At 44.6% G+C, this 14457-nt stretch overlaps 1 protein-coding gene across 2 annotated transcripts in view; it reads left to right on the top strand.

Annotated features, from left to right (window-relative positions):
• Positions 1–11811, top strand: part of ELMOD1 (ELMO domain containing 1) — a 448590-nt gene extending 436779 nt beyond the window's left edge. For both annotated transcript variants that reach the window (XM_086935243.1, XM_086935244.1), the window contains one exon: positions 10276–11811. In XM_086935243.1, the coding sequence (XP_086791369.1) occupies positions 10276–10448 (173 nt within the window). In that variant the 3' untranslated portion in view covers positions 10449–11811. The remainder of the gene's footprint in view (positions 1–10275) is intronic.
• Positions 11812–14457: the final 2646 nt, after the last annotated feature.

The raw sequence follows: 14457 nt of genomic DNA, 5'->3' as shown, positions 1-14457 counted from the left end.
TATTGTTGTCGACAAGTTAATGTGTTTAGCATTCTTGCTTAGCCCAAACTAATTCCCACATGCCTAAACACTTGAGGGACTTAGTACGTCTTAAATAACTCACATGTTCTCATTGCCTCCTCATCCTGTATTGTGCTACTGTATGGGTACTCACAAACTTTCTCTCGGGGGCCAAATTTACAGTGTGGTTTCTGTCCAAGGGCTGCACCGGTGGGGGCGGGGTCAGTGGGAGAGGGGGCGGGGCCAGAGCAACAAAAAAACTGGGACCATGAGGTTGAACACAGGTCCCTGCAGCGGACGCCTTCGTCCACTGAGCCACCAGACTCGGCATACACACATCTCTCTCTCTCTCTCTCTTTCTTTCTCTCTCTCTCTCTCTCTCTCTCTCTCTCTCCCTTTCTCTCCCTCTCTCTCCCTCTCTCAACCTCTCTCTCCCTCCCTCCCTCCCTCTCTCCATCCATCTCTCCCTATTTCTCCCTCTGTCTCACTCAGACTGTCTCATTCCCTCTCTCCCTCTCTCTCTCCCTGACTCCCTCTGTCTCCCTCACTCTGACTGTCTCACTCTCTCTCTCTCTCTCTGTCTCCCTCTCTCTCTCTCTCTCTCTCTCTCTGTCTCCCTCTCTCTCTGTCTCCCTCTCTCTCTCCTTCCCTCTCCCTCTCTGTCTCCCTCTCTCTCCTTCCCTCTCCCTGTCTCCCTCACTCTGTCTCCCTCACTGTCTCCCTCCTCACTCTATCGCCCTCCTCACCCTGTCACCCTCCTCCCTCTGTCGCCCTCCCTCCTTCCTCCTCCCTCCCTCTGTCTGTCACCTTCCTCCCTCCTCCCTCCCTCTGTCATCCTCCTCCCTGTCTGTCACCCTCCTCCCTCCCTCCTCCCTCCCTCTGTCTGTCACCCTCTGTCTCCCTTTCTCTGTCTCCCTCCCTCTACCTTTCTCTGTCTGTCTCCCTCCCTCTCCCTCTCTTTGTCTCCCTCTGTTTCCCTCCCTCGCCCTCTCTTTGTCTCCCTCTGTCTTCCTCCCTCTCTTTGTCTCCCTCTGTCTTTCTCCCTCTCTTTGTCTCCCTTCCTCTATCTCCCTTCTCCCTCTGTCTCCCTCCTTCCACTGTCTCTCTCCTCCCTCTGTATCCCTCCTCCCTCTGCCTCCCTCTAGCCTCTGCCTCCGCCTCCCGCCTCCCTCCTCCCTCTGTCTGTCGCCCTCTGTGTCTCCATCTGTCTGTCTCCCTCCCTCCCTCTGTTTGTCTTCCTCTGTCTGTCTCCCTCCCCTGTCTGTCTCCCTCCCTCTGTCTGTCTCCCTCCATCTGTCTGTCTCCCTCCTTGTCTCCCTCTGTCACCCTCTCCCTCCCTCTCTCTGTCTGTCTCCCTTTCTCTGTCTGTCTCCCTCCTTCTGTCTGTCTGTGTTTGTCTCTCTCCCTCTGTCTGTCTCCGTCTGTCTCCCTCCCTTTGTCTCCCTCCCTCTCCCTCCCTCTCCCTTTCTCTGTCTCCCTTTCTCTGTCTCCCTCTCTCTCTGACTCCCTCTCTCTGTCTCCCTTTACCTCCTTCCCTCGCTCTTCCTTTGGCTGCCTCCATTCCCCTCCCTCCCTCTCCCTCCCTTTCCCTCGTCCCCTCTCCCTCCCTATCCCTCCCTATCCCTCCCTTTCACTCCCTCCCTCGCTCTCTCTCTGTCTCCCTCCCTTTCCCTCCCTCCCTTGCTCTCCCTCTGTCTGCCTCCCTTTCCCTCCCTCCTTTCCTTCCCTCCCTCGCTCTCCCTCTGTTTTCCTCCCTTTCTCTCCCTCCTTTCCCTCCCTCCCTCTCCCTCTTGTCTGCCTCCCTTTCCCTCTCTCCCTCACTCTCCCTCCCTCTCCATCCCTTTCCCTCCCTCGCTCTCCCTCCTTCTCCATCCCTTTCCCTCCCAACCTCACTCTCCCTCTATCTGCCTCCCTTTCCCTCCGTCCCTCGCTCTCCCTCCCTTTTCCTCCCTTGGTCTCCCTCACTCTCCCTTTCCCTCCCTCCCTCCACCTCCCTCCCTCGCTCTCACTCTGTCTGCCTCCATTTCCCTCCCTCCCTCTGTCTGCCTCCCTTTCACTCCCTACCTCGTTCTCCCTCCCTCTCCCTCCCTTTCCCTCCCTCCCTCTATCTGCCTCCCTTTCCCTCCCTCCCTCTGTCTGCCTCCCTTTCACTCCCTACCTCGTTCTCCCTCCCTCTCCCTCCCTTTCTCTCCCTCCCTCGCTCTCCCTCTGTCTGCCTTCCTTTTCCTCCCTCCCTCGCTCGCCCTCTGTCTGCCTCCCGTTCCCTCTCTCCCTCGCTCTCCCTCCCTTTCCCTCCCTCCCTCGCTCTCCCTCTGTCTGTGTCTGCCTCCCTTTCCCTCCCTCCCTCCCTCGCTCTCCCTCTGCCTCCCTTTCCCTCCCTCCCTCTGTCTCCCTCCCTCTACCTCCCTCTGTCACCCTCTTCATCTCACCCTGCCTGTGTGTGCCTGGGCTTTCAGGAACACACACACACACACAGCCGCACCTGAGCAATTCACAGGTCTTTAAAAGACCATTTGTATGTTAATGAAGCTTTTATATTTCACCTTAGCACCCCTGCAGCTGCACTCTGACTATCACTGGAATGGCCGGGCCCCCACAGAGCAGCAGAGTCTCGGCGCACAGTGTTTGTAGACACACTTTAATTTATTTATTTTTAAACACGTGTAAACTGTCTGTTAGGTCCGCAGGCCATCAGGGAAGTCTTGCCGGGCCGCTGGCAGCCCGCGGGCCGTACTATGAGTACCCGTGTGCTACTGTGTAGAACACTCCTGAATTACTTTAAGGGATCTTCGCCTTACCTTTATGACGGCTCAGCTAGGTGCGAGCTCTGCAGCGGTATGCTGCTTCTGTGGGTTCCCACCTTTACCTTGGCTACCTCTGGTCCTGGGTTGCCATGGCGTAAGCAACAGCTATCTTGTTTTTTCCCTGTGCGCGTCAGCTCTTTCAAGGCCATCCACAGGATTATTTACAAATCTCTCTTGCATGCCAGCTTGTTGGTACTGCCGCATACAGGAGAAATAGAGCAACCACAGCGTTCTGGAACACTGTTCAGTTGTAAATAATATATTATTTCAGTACTTTTCTGTCCTATCTATTGCTACAATATGCCCTGTGTTATATTATGAAGCTGAATGTCTTTTTAGTAAATTAGTCCCAATCCAAGATGGCCGAATCATTTCTTGAATTATGTCCCATCTTGTTTGGCACTGTAAGGAGAGTCAATTTTGAGCTAATTTGCATCACATTGTTTCTTCTTCATTATTTGCTCACTGATCGCTGAATTCTCCATCTTCTCTATCTCTTGCTTGTTATTGGGTATTATTTTCTGGTTGAGTACTTGACTCCCAGTATCAACTTAGCTTCTGGTGTTGCCTCTTGAGATAGTAGGCCATTCCTACTCCACTCCAAGCATTGCACAGAATGCCTTCTCTTGACAGGTTGCAAGGCCATTAACATTGTTCAAGTCCAACAGTTACTGACAGCAGTGAAATACCTGACTCTTCAGATTCAAAGTTTGACCACAGAAAATGCCTCCTTATGTCAGATTCTTGTACTACAACAAGGCTCTTTGGACCCTCCTCTACCTGGCATTGCAGAAATGAAATTCGACAAGAGGAAACTAAAGACCTTTTTTCTTATTTCACTTTTAACCCCACATTTATGCTAGTGAAAGTTCTATGGTGGGCTTTGTCGTCATTAATATCGCTGGAAATGCCTTGGCAGGGGCTATACCTTTACTTTTGGATGCGATTCCACTTCTGATAATTTTCCAAATTTCCTCACGGAATTCAAAACATTTTCGACCTCCACGACCTTAAGGTCTCTACCCAAGAGAAGATTTTTTAATTCATCCAAAGAAGGTTCTATATATCTACATACATACATTTCCAAATTCAAAGGTTTAGCTAGAGAGATTGACTGACCTGACTCCGCCCTTTTCACCACATTTCAAAAACGCTTAAAGGATGAATTGAAGGACAAACTCATGACAGTTGTCAGGCTAACATCCCTTCAAGATCTTCAACCTACCATTCAGTTTGACAGCTGGATTCAAGAAAGAAAACGTAAGTGTTGTAAACAAAACCTCTTTTCAGGCCTATGTTCATCCAGAAGATGAGCCTCATGCAAGTGGGTTACACTAAAGATCCTTTGACTGAGTAAGAGAAGACAAGATGATAAAATCAAGGGCTTTTTTCATACTGTGGTCAGAAAGGTAATCTTCTGAGTTCTTGCCTTGTAAGTCCTGTTTGTCTGCCTACCAGGTTGGAAAACAGGTATGCTCACCTCTAGTACAAGGAATAGAGGCAACGGAACCCCCCCCCCCCCCATGGCTTTTCCGTGGCAGTCTTCTAGTTTTGTGCTTCTACAATGGGAGCTATTGGTTCAGTCTCAACATTTCTTTGCATCTGTTCGTTTAGACTGCAGAGCCTTCAATGTTTATTTGGATATTCAGTGGGAAATATCCCTTTAGATTCCAATTCAAAGGAAGAATGTTCGAGTAGCTGTAGAAGCTGTGGATGGAACTTTAGTAGAATCTGGCTTAGTCATTGAGGAAACGCATGTCTTGTCTCTTCGGATTGCACCATAATATGAGAACTTCCCCTTTGATTGAATTTAATCACCTCGTTATTCTAATATGTTGGGTATCAACTGGCTTCCTCAACATAACCATTACATAAAAATGGCCGGCAAAAACCTTGTCCCTGGGCTCAGATTTTTGCCTCTCTCTCATTGTACTGCCAATCAACCTTCATTAGCTAAAGCTTCTGAAAATGCATCCAGTAACACCGCCCAGTTGATAGTACAACTATCTGAGATTCCAGAAATTTATAATGAATACCTGGATGTGTTCCATGAATTAACTACTAAGAAGTTGCCTCCTCCTTGACCTTTTGATTGTGCTATCAAAATCCTTCTAGATGCTAATGTTCCATATAGATATATTGTTTCTTTATCTCCTTTGGAACGACAAAAATTAAAGGAATTTTTAGATGCAAATTCAGAGAATGGCCCGATTACTCCAGTGAAATCACTCGCTGGTTCATCTTAATTTTTTTTTGCCAAAAAAGGGTTTGAGAATGTGGATTACTAGTTAGAGGAGATGGGAGTTCTCACCAAATAATATTGTCAAAATTCTGTATTAGGTCAAGTTAGGTTTCAAAAATGTAAAACCTGAGCTCAACTCTAGGTATTTGTAGCATAGAACAGACATGCTCTTAGGAGAAATGTGTAAAGCATTTATCAGTACCAAAACATTTAAGAGTAGAAAATACAACACAATAGAAATCACACCCCAATTTATTAAAATAGAGTAGACTTTATTGAAATGATATACACCAAAATGACAAATATAGGATGCAGGTAACCGAGAATATGATTTTTAGATGTTTTCATTTAAAATGGTGCCTAAAGGCGCCAATCGTGTTTACCTGGCTGTACTACACCAAGTACAAGTCAAAAGGTAAGTGTGACCTCAAACTACACCAGTCGGATACAGGTAGCAGGTTTGTCCTGTTGGTAGAAAGTTTACCTTCTGACGATTTCCTGGAGAAAAGTTATCCTTGATAGGTCGATGGTAGGTCGGGCTAGAGACTACATCCAAAGGAGCGCTCGATGACAGCAACCTGGTGGAGCGCGGGTCCTTGGTGCAATCCTCAGCTCTGGCTGGAAACTTGCCATGGTTGGCGTGGATGCTAGGAAAGCTCCGTGTGGGTGAAGACCGGACTCCTTGCCCAGGAAGGTATTGGCAGTCGGATGCTCTTCAGCGGTAACCTCAGTAAAGCCCCTCTACGTTCGAACTTAAAAACTTCTCTGAAAGTTAACATTCCTTCAGCAGCAAAAACTAGAAAGTTCAATCCGACCAGCAATTCAATGGCAGCAGCCCATGTCTCCCCTGTTCTATGGAGGAAAAGTTCTGAAAATGTTTCTAAGTGTCCAGTTTTGCAGTTTTAGGGTCACAGGAGTACACTGTAACACCAGCACCACTCACAGGCACCTCTTTGGGGCTAGGACTTCTGCTTCCTGAAGCCATCAGTAGGGCCCAGGGCAAATCCATTTTATAACTGTTCAGCTGGGCTCTTGGAAAAAGTAGGCTTCTTGCTGCTTTTGTAGCCCTGTACCTTAAAAGGAGGTCAACCAACTGACCTTTGGAGTCGACTCATTTGTCCTGGGTCAACTTGAAGCAAGTTCAGTTGTTAAGGTTTCTCTCCTCAGTTTCAACAGCAGGTACAGTCCTTCTGTCATCCACAGGTCCAGATGTGATCTGAAGAAGGTGCCACAGGGTTGTCACATTTATGCCTGGAATTACCTGGTGGGTGGGGAAGATTCCCTGACCAATAGGGGAGTGGCGTCACTAGGGGGATGCTGGGGGTGCGGACCGCACCGGGTGACACCATCACATGGGGTGGCACCAAAATAAACTGCAAAATATTACTGTTCCCAATACTAAGGCGTTCTAATCTGCCAAAGGCCCACATCTTAATTTTACCCAAAAATTTCCCCAGGGCCAAACTTTAAAAGCAGTCTTTCACTCCCTATCTATTGTAGTGTGGCTATCTAGCCCCCTGCAATCACGTGACCCAGGTGAGGTATCGTGAGGGTGCGTGATGCAGGGGGCGAGCTGATTGTACGAGAGACTGCAAGTGTACTGACCGACTCTCCCCTATGCAGAAGCATCTACTAATAAATATAAACTTAACACGCCCCATAGTCTGCGTTCTTCCGTTCCGTGGAGCCCTGCACTTTCAACTCTACAGTGGCGACGAGGCTGCGAGGCTCATTGACATCCGGACTTAGTGGAAGAATTCAAAAGTTTTATCAAGTCTTGGGAAATTTGTGCTCAAAATAAATCTGAAACACAAGAAAAGCATGATTATTGTTAACACCTGAAACTCCCTCAAGACTTTGGGAGATAATCCCCACAGATGTTATTGTGGATTTACCCCATGTGAGAAGTGCACCACAATAATGGTAACTTTGAATTTGTACTCTAAAATGATTCACTTTTCAACACTCTCCATATTACCTACTGTGTCAGAAATGGCTGAGATCTTCTACTCTGGCATATTCATACCTCATGGACTAGCTTAGTTATCTCTGACCAAAGAGCTCAATATGTTTCTAAATTTTGGAAATCTCTGTATCATAATCTTAGCATTCAACGAGCATTAACTTTGTGCTTTCACCCTCTAGCAAATGGGCAAACTGAAAGGTAAAATGTAACTCTTGAAAGATATATAATTGTTACATTTCCACAACTGAAGAACAATTGGAAGTCTCTCATACCTGCAGCAGAGTTTGCTTACAATAACTCTGTTCAAACTTCCTCAGTATTCCCCCCATTGCCCTAACTGAATACCATTCTCGATCCTTTCCAGACCCATTAGAACTTGATGATCTGGTACCTGTATTTCAAAATTAATTAGAAATACTAAAGAAGAGAAATTACTTCTAACTGTATATGCTGCTAAATCTTAACAAAGATTATAGACCAATGGACATAGACGACTGGCTCCCACTTATTGGATAGGAAACAGAGTTTGGCTTTCCTCAATCAAATGACCTTGCTCTATCTTTAGGCCTAAATTCTCTCCTAGATTGTAGGGCCCCTTTGAAATTTCCAAGGTCTTTAATATTGTTCTTGTTTCCCATTTAAAATATTATCTCCTTCATTAACGTAATCGGGTTAAAACATGACCAACTCCCATACTTGATGGGCAGTCTGAGTATGAATTTCAAGAGGTATGTGACTCCCGATACTTTAAAGGGAAGCTTCAATAGTTTGTGACTTGAAGATATATAATCCTTGTGATCATTCATGGGAACCGGCGGTACAGGTTCATGCTCCTTTATTAGTCAACCAATTTTACTTGAAAATTCCCTATAAACCAGGAGCTCCTAAGAGGAGACATTGTGCAAGGGATCTTCTTGTACAATTATGGGGATTCAGCTGGGCGCAGAACCAGCAGCTGTTGCATCTCGGCAGGCTCCCACCCACACCTTCGCTGACTCTGCCCCCGGGTCGCCGTGGTATTCTCAATGGTCATTTTGTTTTCTCCTGGTGTGCGTTGTTGGTCTCAAGCTTGCGATAAGCATTATGGGTCAACATTTCCTGCATGCAGGCTTGTTATCTATATATATATATTCCTACAATATACCCTAAATTGTATTATGATATTGAATTTATTTTTAGTAAGCTATTACCAATCCAAAATGGCTAACCCATTTCTTGAATTATGTCACATCCTCTTTAACACTATAAAAGGGAGTCCATTTTGAGTTCAGTTCTTTCACAATGGTTTCTTATTGATTGCTCACTCGCTGAACACAGTAGATTCTCTGTCTTTTCCCGCTCCAACTTGTTACCTCTTGCTCGTTGCCTCATCAGTTGGAAAGTTTTTCTGGTCTCCAGTTTTTTCCTTCCTGCTAAGTATCATTTTCTGGAGAAATACTAGACTTCTAGTATCAATCTGATGTTAGGTGGTGCCTCTTCAGATAGTAGCCATTCCTACATATGAAGAAGGTACTCCTAGTATTGCCCAGATGACCTACTATTGACGGTTACTGAGCCCAACTCAGAGAGGTAGTGCCACTACAAGTGGCAAACAGACATTTCCATTATACTGCTTCACAGTGAGCCAAAAGGACTTGAGCGATAGGAAGAGTGTTTCCCAAAAAATGCCTAATGTTAGGTCTGCTCTACTGGGAGGCCCTGCAAATGTATTCAGTTGATCTGCTAATACCCTGGTGTGACAAGGAGCAGGTCTGTGTAAAAAATAAGTTAGTATGGACTGTTTCTAAATCCAAATAACCAGAATAGAGGTACTCAGGCCTTCATTATTTATTTTATTTATTTATTTCTTGCTATTTTTAAAGCGCGCAAATACCCATACGGGTGTCTCGGCGCTGTTGCTCAAGGAACTCTTACTCTATGAGAATGGTTAAACAGAGGAGAAAAGCCATGTCTTGAGGCTCTTTCGGAATTTAATGAGGGTGGGGGCAGTTTTGATGTGCAGTGGGAGGGTATTCCATAACTTGGCAGTAGCTGTAGTGAAGCACCTGTCTCCCCAAGTCGCTTTCTTTGTCCGAGGGACAGACAGCATGCAAGTAGTTGAGGATCGAAGTGTTCTGCGGTGCTCCAGAGGATGAAGAGCTATTTTTAGGAACTTAGGCCCTGGATAATTTAGGGTCTTGTAAGCTATACAAAGAGCCTTAAATTTTATTCGCTTTCTGATTGGAAGCCAGTGGAGTTCTTTGAGACGGTGGGATACTGAGGTGAATTTGGGGATTGAAAGTAAAATTCTTGCAGCCGCATTCTGGACGGTTTGGAATTTATTAAGGACTCCTTCCTGCGCATTGAGAAGCAAAGAATTGCAATAGTCCGTTTTAGAGAACACCAGTGTACTAATGAGAGTTTTGCCCGCTGATTGAGGCAGATATGGGAGAAGTTTCTTGATTTTTTTTAAGTATAAAGAATGCAGATGATGTCACAGTATTGGCGTGGTGATGGAAGGTCAGTTTGTTATCAAAGATAACTCCTAAGTTACGAACCTTAGTCACCGGTTCGGGGGGGGAACCCAACTCCGGTGGCCACCATTGTGGGGACCATGCTGGTTTCAAGCTCCCGAATGTCATCACCTCCGTTTTATCAGAGTTAAGCTTGAGGCAATTTGATGACATCCAGGAGCTTATTGCCTTCATACCTTCCCGGAAATTAGCTGCCACACTGGTTCCGTTGTCATGTACCGATAGCACTAGTTGCGTGTCATTACAAAGGCTCATTAATTAGTCCAATAATTCCAGTCCCCGGTGATCCTATTACTGGCAGGAACATTATCTATGGGAGTCGTAAAACCCATGCATTAGGAGAAGGACCACTTGGGGATTGGGAAATAACTAGGGGCTCAGAGTTAGCCAATCAAGTCCTCCTGTTTATTTCTGTTTCCTACCCTGCTTTTCACCTTCAGATTTCGCTACTTTGAGCAGCCAGAGTCTCTGGGGGACCTGTACGGGCCAGAGGTGTTTCTGCTCTACTCGTAATCTCATTGGCCCTGTAACTTCCTTGACTTCCACAATGAGCGTTTCAGTGTGATTTTGAAGTGCAAGATGATTTATTTCCTTAAATACATGAAGCTCATCCAGTGCTGTTGTATAGGCTAGAGCCTTAACCCAGAAATGAGTTGTAGGGGGTTATTTATCGTAAAAGTGGGAAAACCTGGGGTTAAGTAGACACGGGGAATCCTTTTATCCTTAACTGTTGCATTGCTTTCCTAACAGGTTACCTGATGCTGGAGTTTCACAATTTCTGGATTGAAGAGGATCCCCTGGATATAATGGAGTTCAACCGCGTCCGCGCGAAGTTCCACAAGCGGATTTTGAAACAGCTCCGCAATCCCGACATGGCCTTGTGCCCTCACTTCGCTGCCTCAGACAACCTCATCAATCTGTAGTCACCCATGCTGTCTCATTCTACGAACACTGTCTCACCATTGTGTTTCCTCACTGCTTTGATCACGCCTAACATAAAGAATGACCTTAGTGATTGTATGCATGCCTTTTTGGTGCAGTATTCATCTATTTTTTCATAAAGATTAGATCCCGAGTCGGTGATCTTTTTAGAGATTTCACATAAAATTGGTGCTCATATTGTGGCATAATGCAGTGTTAAATTCTGAACTGAAGTATGAAGAAAAATGTCTATTTTTTTAGATTTTTCCCATAACTCAGCATTGAAGAACTGCTTATCTCTCGCTTTGCTATGTAAGTGTGTCTCTCATCTACCATTTCCCGTGTACTGCAAAACTATGCTTAACGTTACCAATGTGTTAATTATGATTGTATTTACTCACATCAAAAGGAAAAGCCAATAGAACCCAAATTGCTTTCCAAAATGAACAAATGAGAAACGGAAAGTCATGCATTTGAAACTGAAATCAGGATTTCCACACACACAGATATACATATTTTTGTACATATATATGTGTGTGTGTGTGTATATGCACACACACACACACCAGGAAACCTTTGCTAAAGTTTCTGTGTTAGTCGCATAACTTTAACAGATAAAAGTCTTAACTGTATCTATTGACAAAGATCCACCAGAAATCTGCATGTACAACAACGTGTTATAAAAAAACTGTATTTTTTCAAATGTATTCTTTAGTCAGACATAGTATTGCACATTAAGGATGGCATAAGCTCATTATCTAAATGTATGCAAATGAAGTTCGACTTATAGACTACATGAACATTTTCATTGAGTACTTGTATTACAGTCTAAAGATTACTGTTTTCTGAAGCAATTTATAAGTGTGATTATTTCCGTTTTTTGTTTTTTTGGTGGATTTACGCAAATGTGTTTTTCTCTTGAAAATGCAATTATTCTAAAATAATGCCATGTGTCGGCCTTCCCTTTAAACTTCCTAACGTTTGGTGAGTGCCTATTCCAAGAGTAGGAGAAAAAAACATTTATAGTTATGTGAATGGGGAATGTAGAATGTATCTCCCATAAACATACTAGCTATTTTCTGACATGTTGTTTTACCAAGAGCAATTCTCTGTCTATCAGCAATTCCTCTCGTCCTCTCACATCGCCTCTTACTTGTTCCCTTGCCTATTTTGCTTATCCCTTTGTTAATATGATCAGATTAGTATAAGTCCTTTGCTGTGTGAGGAGTTGACCCTCTTTCATTAGTGACTTTGGCTGCTATTTCGATTTCCATGACTGGTTTTATGTATAAATGCAGTTATCTTACATTCCGTAAGTGTAATATACTCACTGACACATGTATTAAATGTTTGTTTTCTATGTCATTACTTTTTGTTGATAATTACAATTCATCAACGCTTACAGTTCCTCCAATATACAATGAAAAAGGTTTGAGAGATCTAAATAGAAAATATATCAATGGAAGTGTGACAGCTTAAACCCCAATGCTTAGTTTGTAAAATAATAAATGCCAGGGTCCAAGATAGTTCTCAACTGACCTCTGCAGTGTGCACCACCTACAGTCCAAGCCTGCACAGCCAAATACCACTACCATGGACACCTCCTGACCATCACAGTCCTACAGATGTGACAATTTAGACAACACCAGTTGACCTAAACCTGTAAGAGTGGCCTGAGCATCCTGGTATTACTATTTTTAATATAATGGTATATTGAATTGCTAAACACTTTACTCACATACCGGGATTCAAAATAAGTGCCAGTGCCGAGCACCAACAAACACTGGCACAAATTAAGCACTGGGTAAACCTATCCTTAAAGCATGATATAGGGAGTCATGGTTCTTAATTACCCAGATCCACAATCATGAGCCTGAGCGTCTTAGGAAGGCCCCTAAAGATGCATTGGGTAATGAAATTCTGTTTTTTTCCACATCAAGGGCATTAAGGATGTTATCAACAGCACAGCGCCATTGGGCTTCTCCCACACAAATAAAGGCTGCGGATGCGCAGAAGTAGGAACAGTGCTGAACTCTGTACCATCTGGTCCTCCAGCCTGTTCATACGATTAGCTTACCTCTGTTGAAAACAATGGTACAAAACCTACCCCTCTCTCATCTCCCACCTCATCTATGTATATTTTGGGAACGCATAAGATGTAGAAAGAAGCATGATGTCCAAGGCAAGCACTCCCTTTTAACACCATGCTCTAGCTTCTCAAATAAACTATAGTGATGGTGTTCAGAGCAGGGTGGGAATGCAATGCCCCACTAAATACAGAAAATAGCAAACAAAACACAGGGATCCCTACACTCCAGGACTGCATTACCAATAAAAGGTACACCATAGGAAGAGGAATGTGGCAGCCTTTGAATAAGTCGTAAAAAAGGGGAACCAGGAGCTATATTTAAGCCCGGCCTGCACAAAAGCTCCAAGGGGATAGTGTCTCAAAGGGGTGTGTAGTACCTAGGGGAAGAGGTGGGAAAAGGGATGTCTTTCTTCGTGATGCCCTGACACACCCCAAAGGATGTCATACTTCATCATTGGGCCTCCTCCTTGTCGGGCCGGCGCTGCAATGTCTGATGGGCACCCGCGAACTGAGCTCTTTGGCGGAGATCTTTTGAAGAAGCTGTAGGGTGTGTACGGGTGTGAGGTATGGGTGAGTTAAAATAAGTCTGGAGCAGTCCAACTGTTGTGTTTCTATTCCTCTGGTAGCTCTAACCTAATTTAAATAGGTAAGCCCCTATATGGGTGTAATGTTCTTATATGGCTAAACTGGTGTAGTGGGTCGACATATTTTGTGCCTGTTAAGCCCCTAATGGGTCTCGTGGCACTTCATCGGGACCGTATATGAAGTTTTTTAAGAACAGTGAAATTTGTGTGCACTACCGTAAGTCTGGTTCAGTAAATTGTTGAAGGATTGCCAGATGCAGTTGCGGACCCTAGTTGAAATTGTCCCGGGGTATAAAAGACCAGGATTAAGAATGGCCAAAGGCTGACGGGGGAGGGAGAGCACATAGTTGCTCACATTAGCCGGGCGGTAAAGCAACTTGCTTCTATCCTACCCTGGCTCTGGGCCTTTGAATAAGGCCTGAGCAAAATGGTAATTACACTGGAGTAATCCGGGTCATTTTGGTAACTTTGCACTACTCTTGTGGCGGGAAATCACCAAATACTATTTGATTACTCCCATTCACATAATTCTACGTAATTTTGAACAAAAATGTCTACCAAAGAGCATAGGGAGTGTGTGAGCAGCTGCTGACTTCTGCTCTGTTGCCTTTGTGTGTTATTTTCTTAGTGCAAAACGAAACCTTGGGTCCATTTTGGACGTAAGGGTGCATTTTGTGCTAAGCAAATAGCGCTAATGCAAGTTTCGCTACTCGCATAATTCTACATAATCTTGCATAATGTTGCATAATTACACATCATCAAATTACATGAGTTTCACCCACTCATACCTATAATGCATCACTTGGGGGCGTTTACTGGTGTTATTGACTGCAAATTAAGCATTTGAATTGGCTATGAAGATTCCAACATTCCGTTCCGGCTGCTAACACAAATTAGCACCCCTTTTAAAATATTGTCATTTATTCACAAATAAGACTGGGTTTGTGGGCAATAACTACCCATATCTGTCTCTTATTGAGCCTTGAATGGTTGTGTAATGACTGTGGAACGCTGGCAATGATGATGCTCTCACCCACTAGTGCTTGTTACCACCTCTCATAACGTTACTTTTTACTGGATGTGTAGACAATCTTGGCCATGATGGGCACAGCACCTCCAACTATGAGACTCTGGCTGCCATCTCCTCCAGTTGAGATTTGGTGGCAAGATACTGTCATGGAGACGGATATTGCCTTTTTTGGAGTGGATACAATGTCAATTCTTTGGGTATGGATGGTGCAGAATATGAGAAGGAAAGGCGCTGTCAGGTAGAAGCTGCATTGAGGCAGAGGCACTGTGAAGAGTATATTTTAAGATTCTGGTTGATACCACTGGGCT

This window comes from Lissotriton vulgaris, chromosome 8, assembly GCF_964263255.1.
Source record: "Lissotriton vulgaris chromosome 8, aLisVul1.2, whole genome shotgun sequence".
Lineage (NCBI taxonomy): Eukaryota > Metazoa > Chordata > Amphibia > Caudata > Salamandridae > Lissotriton > Lissotriton vulgaris.
The sequence above is the reverse complement of the archived record's forward strand: the minus strand, read 5'-3'. Positions and strand labels throughout refer to the sequence as shown.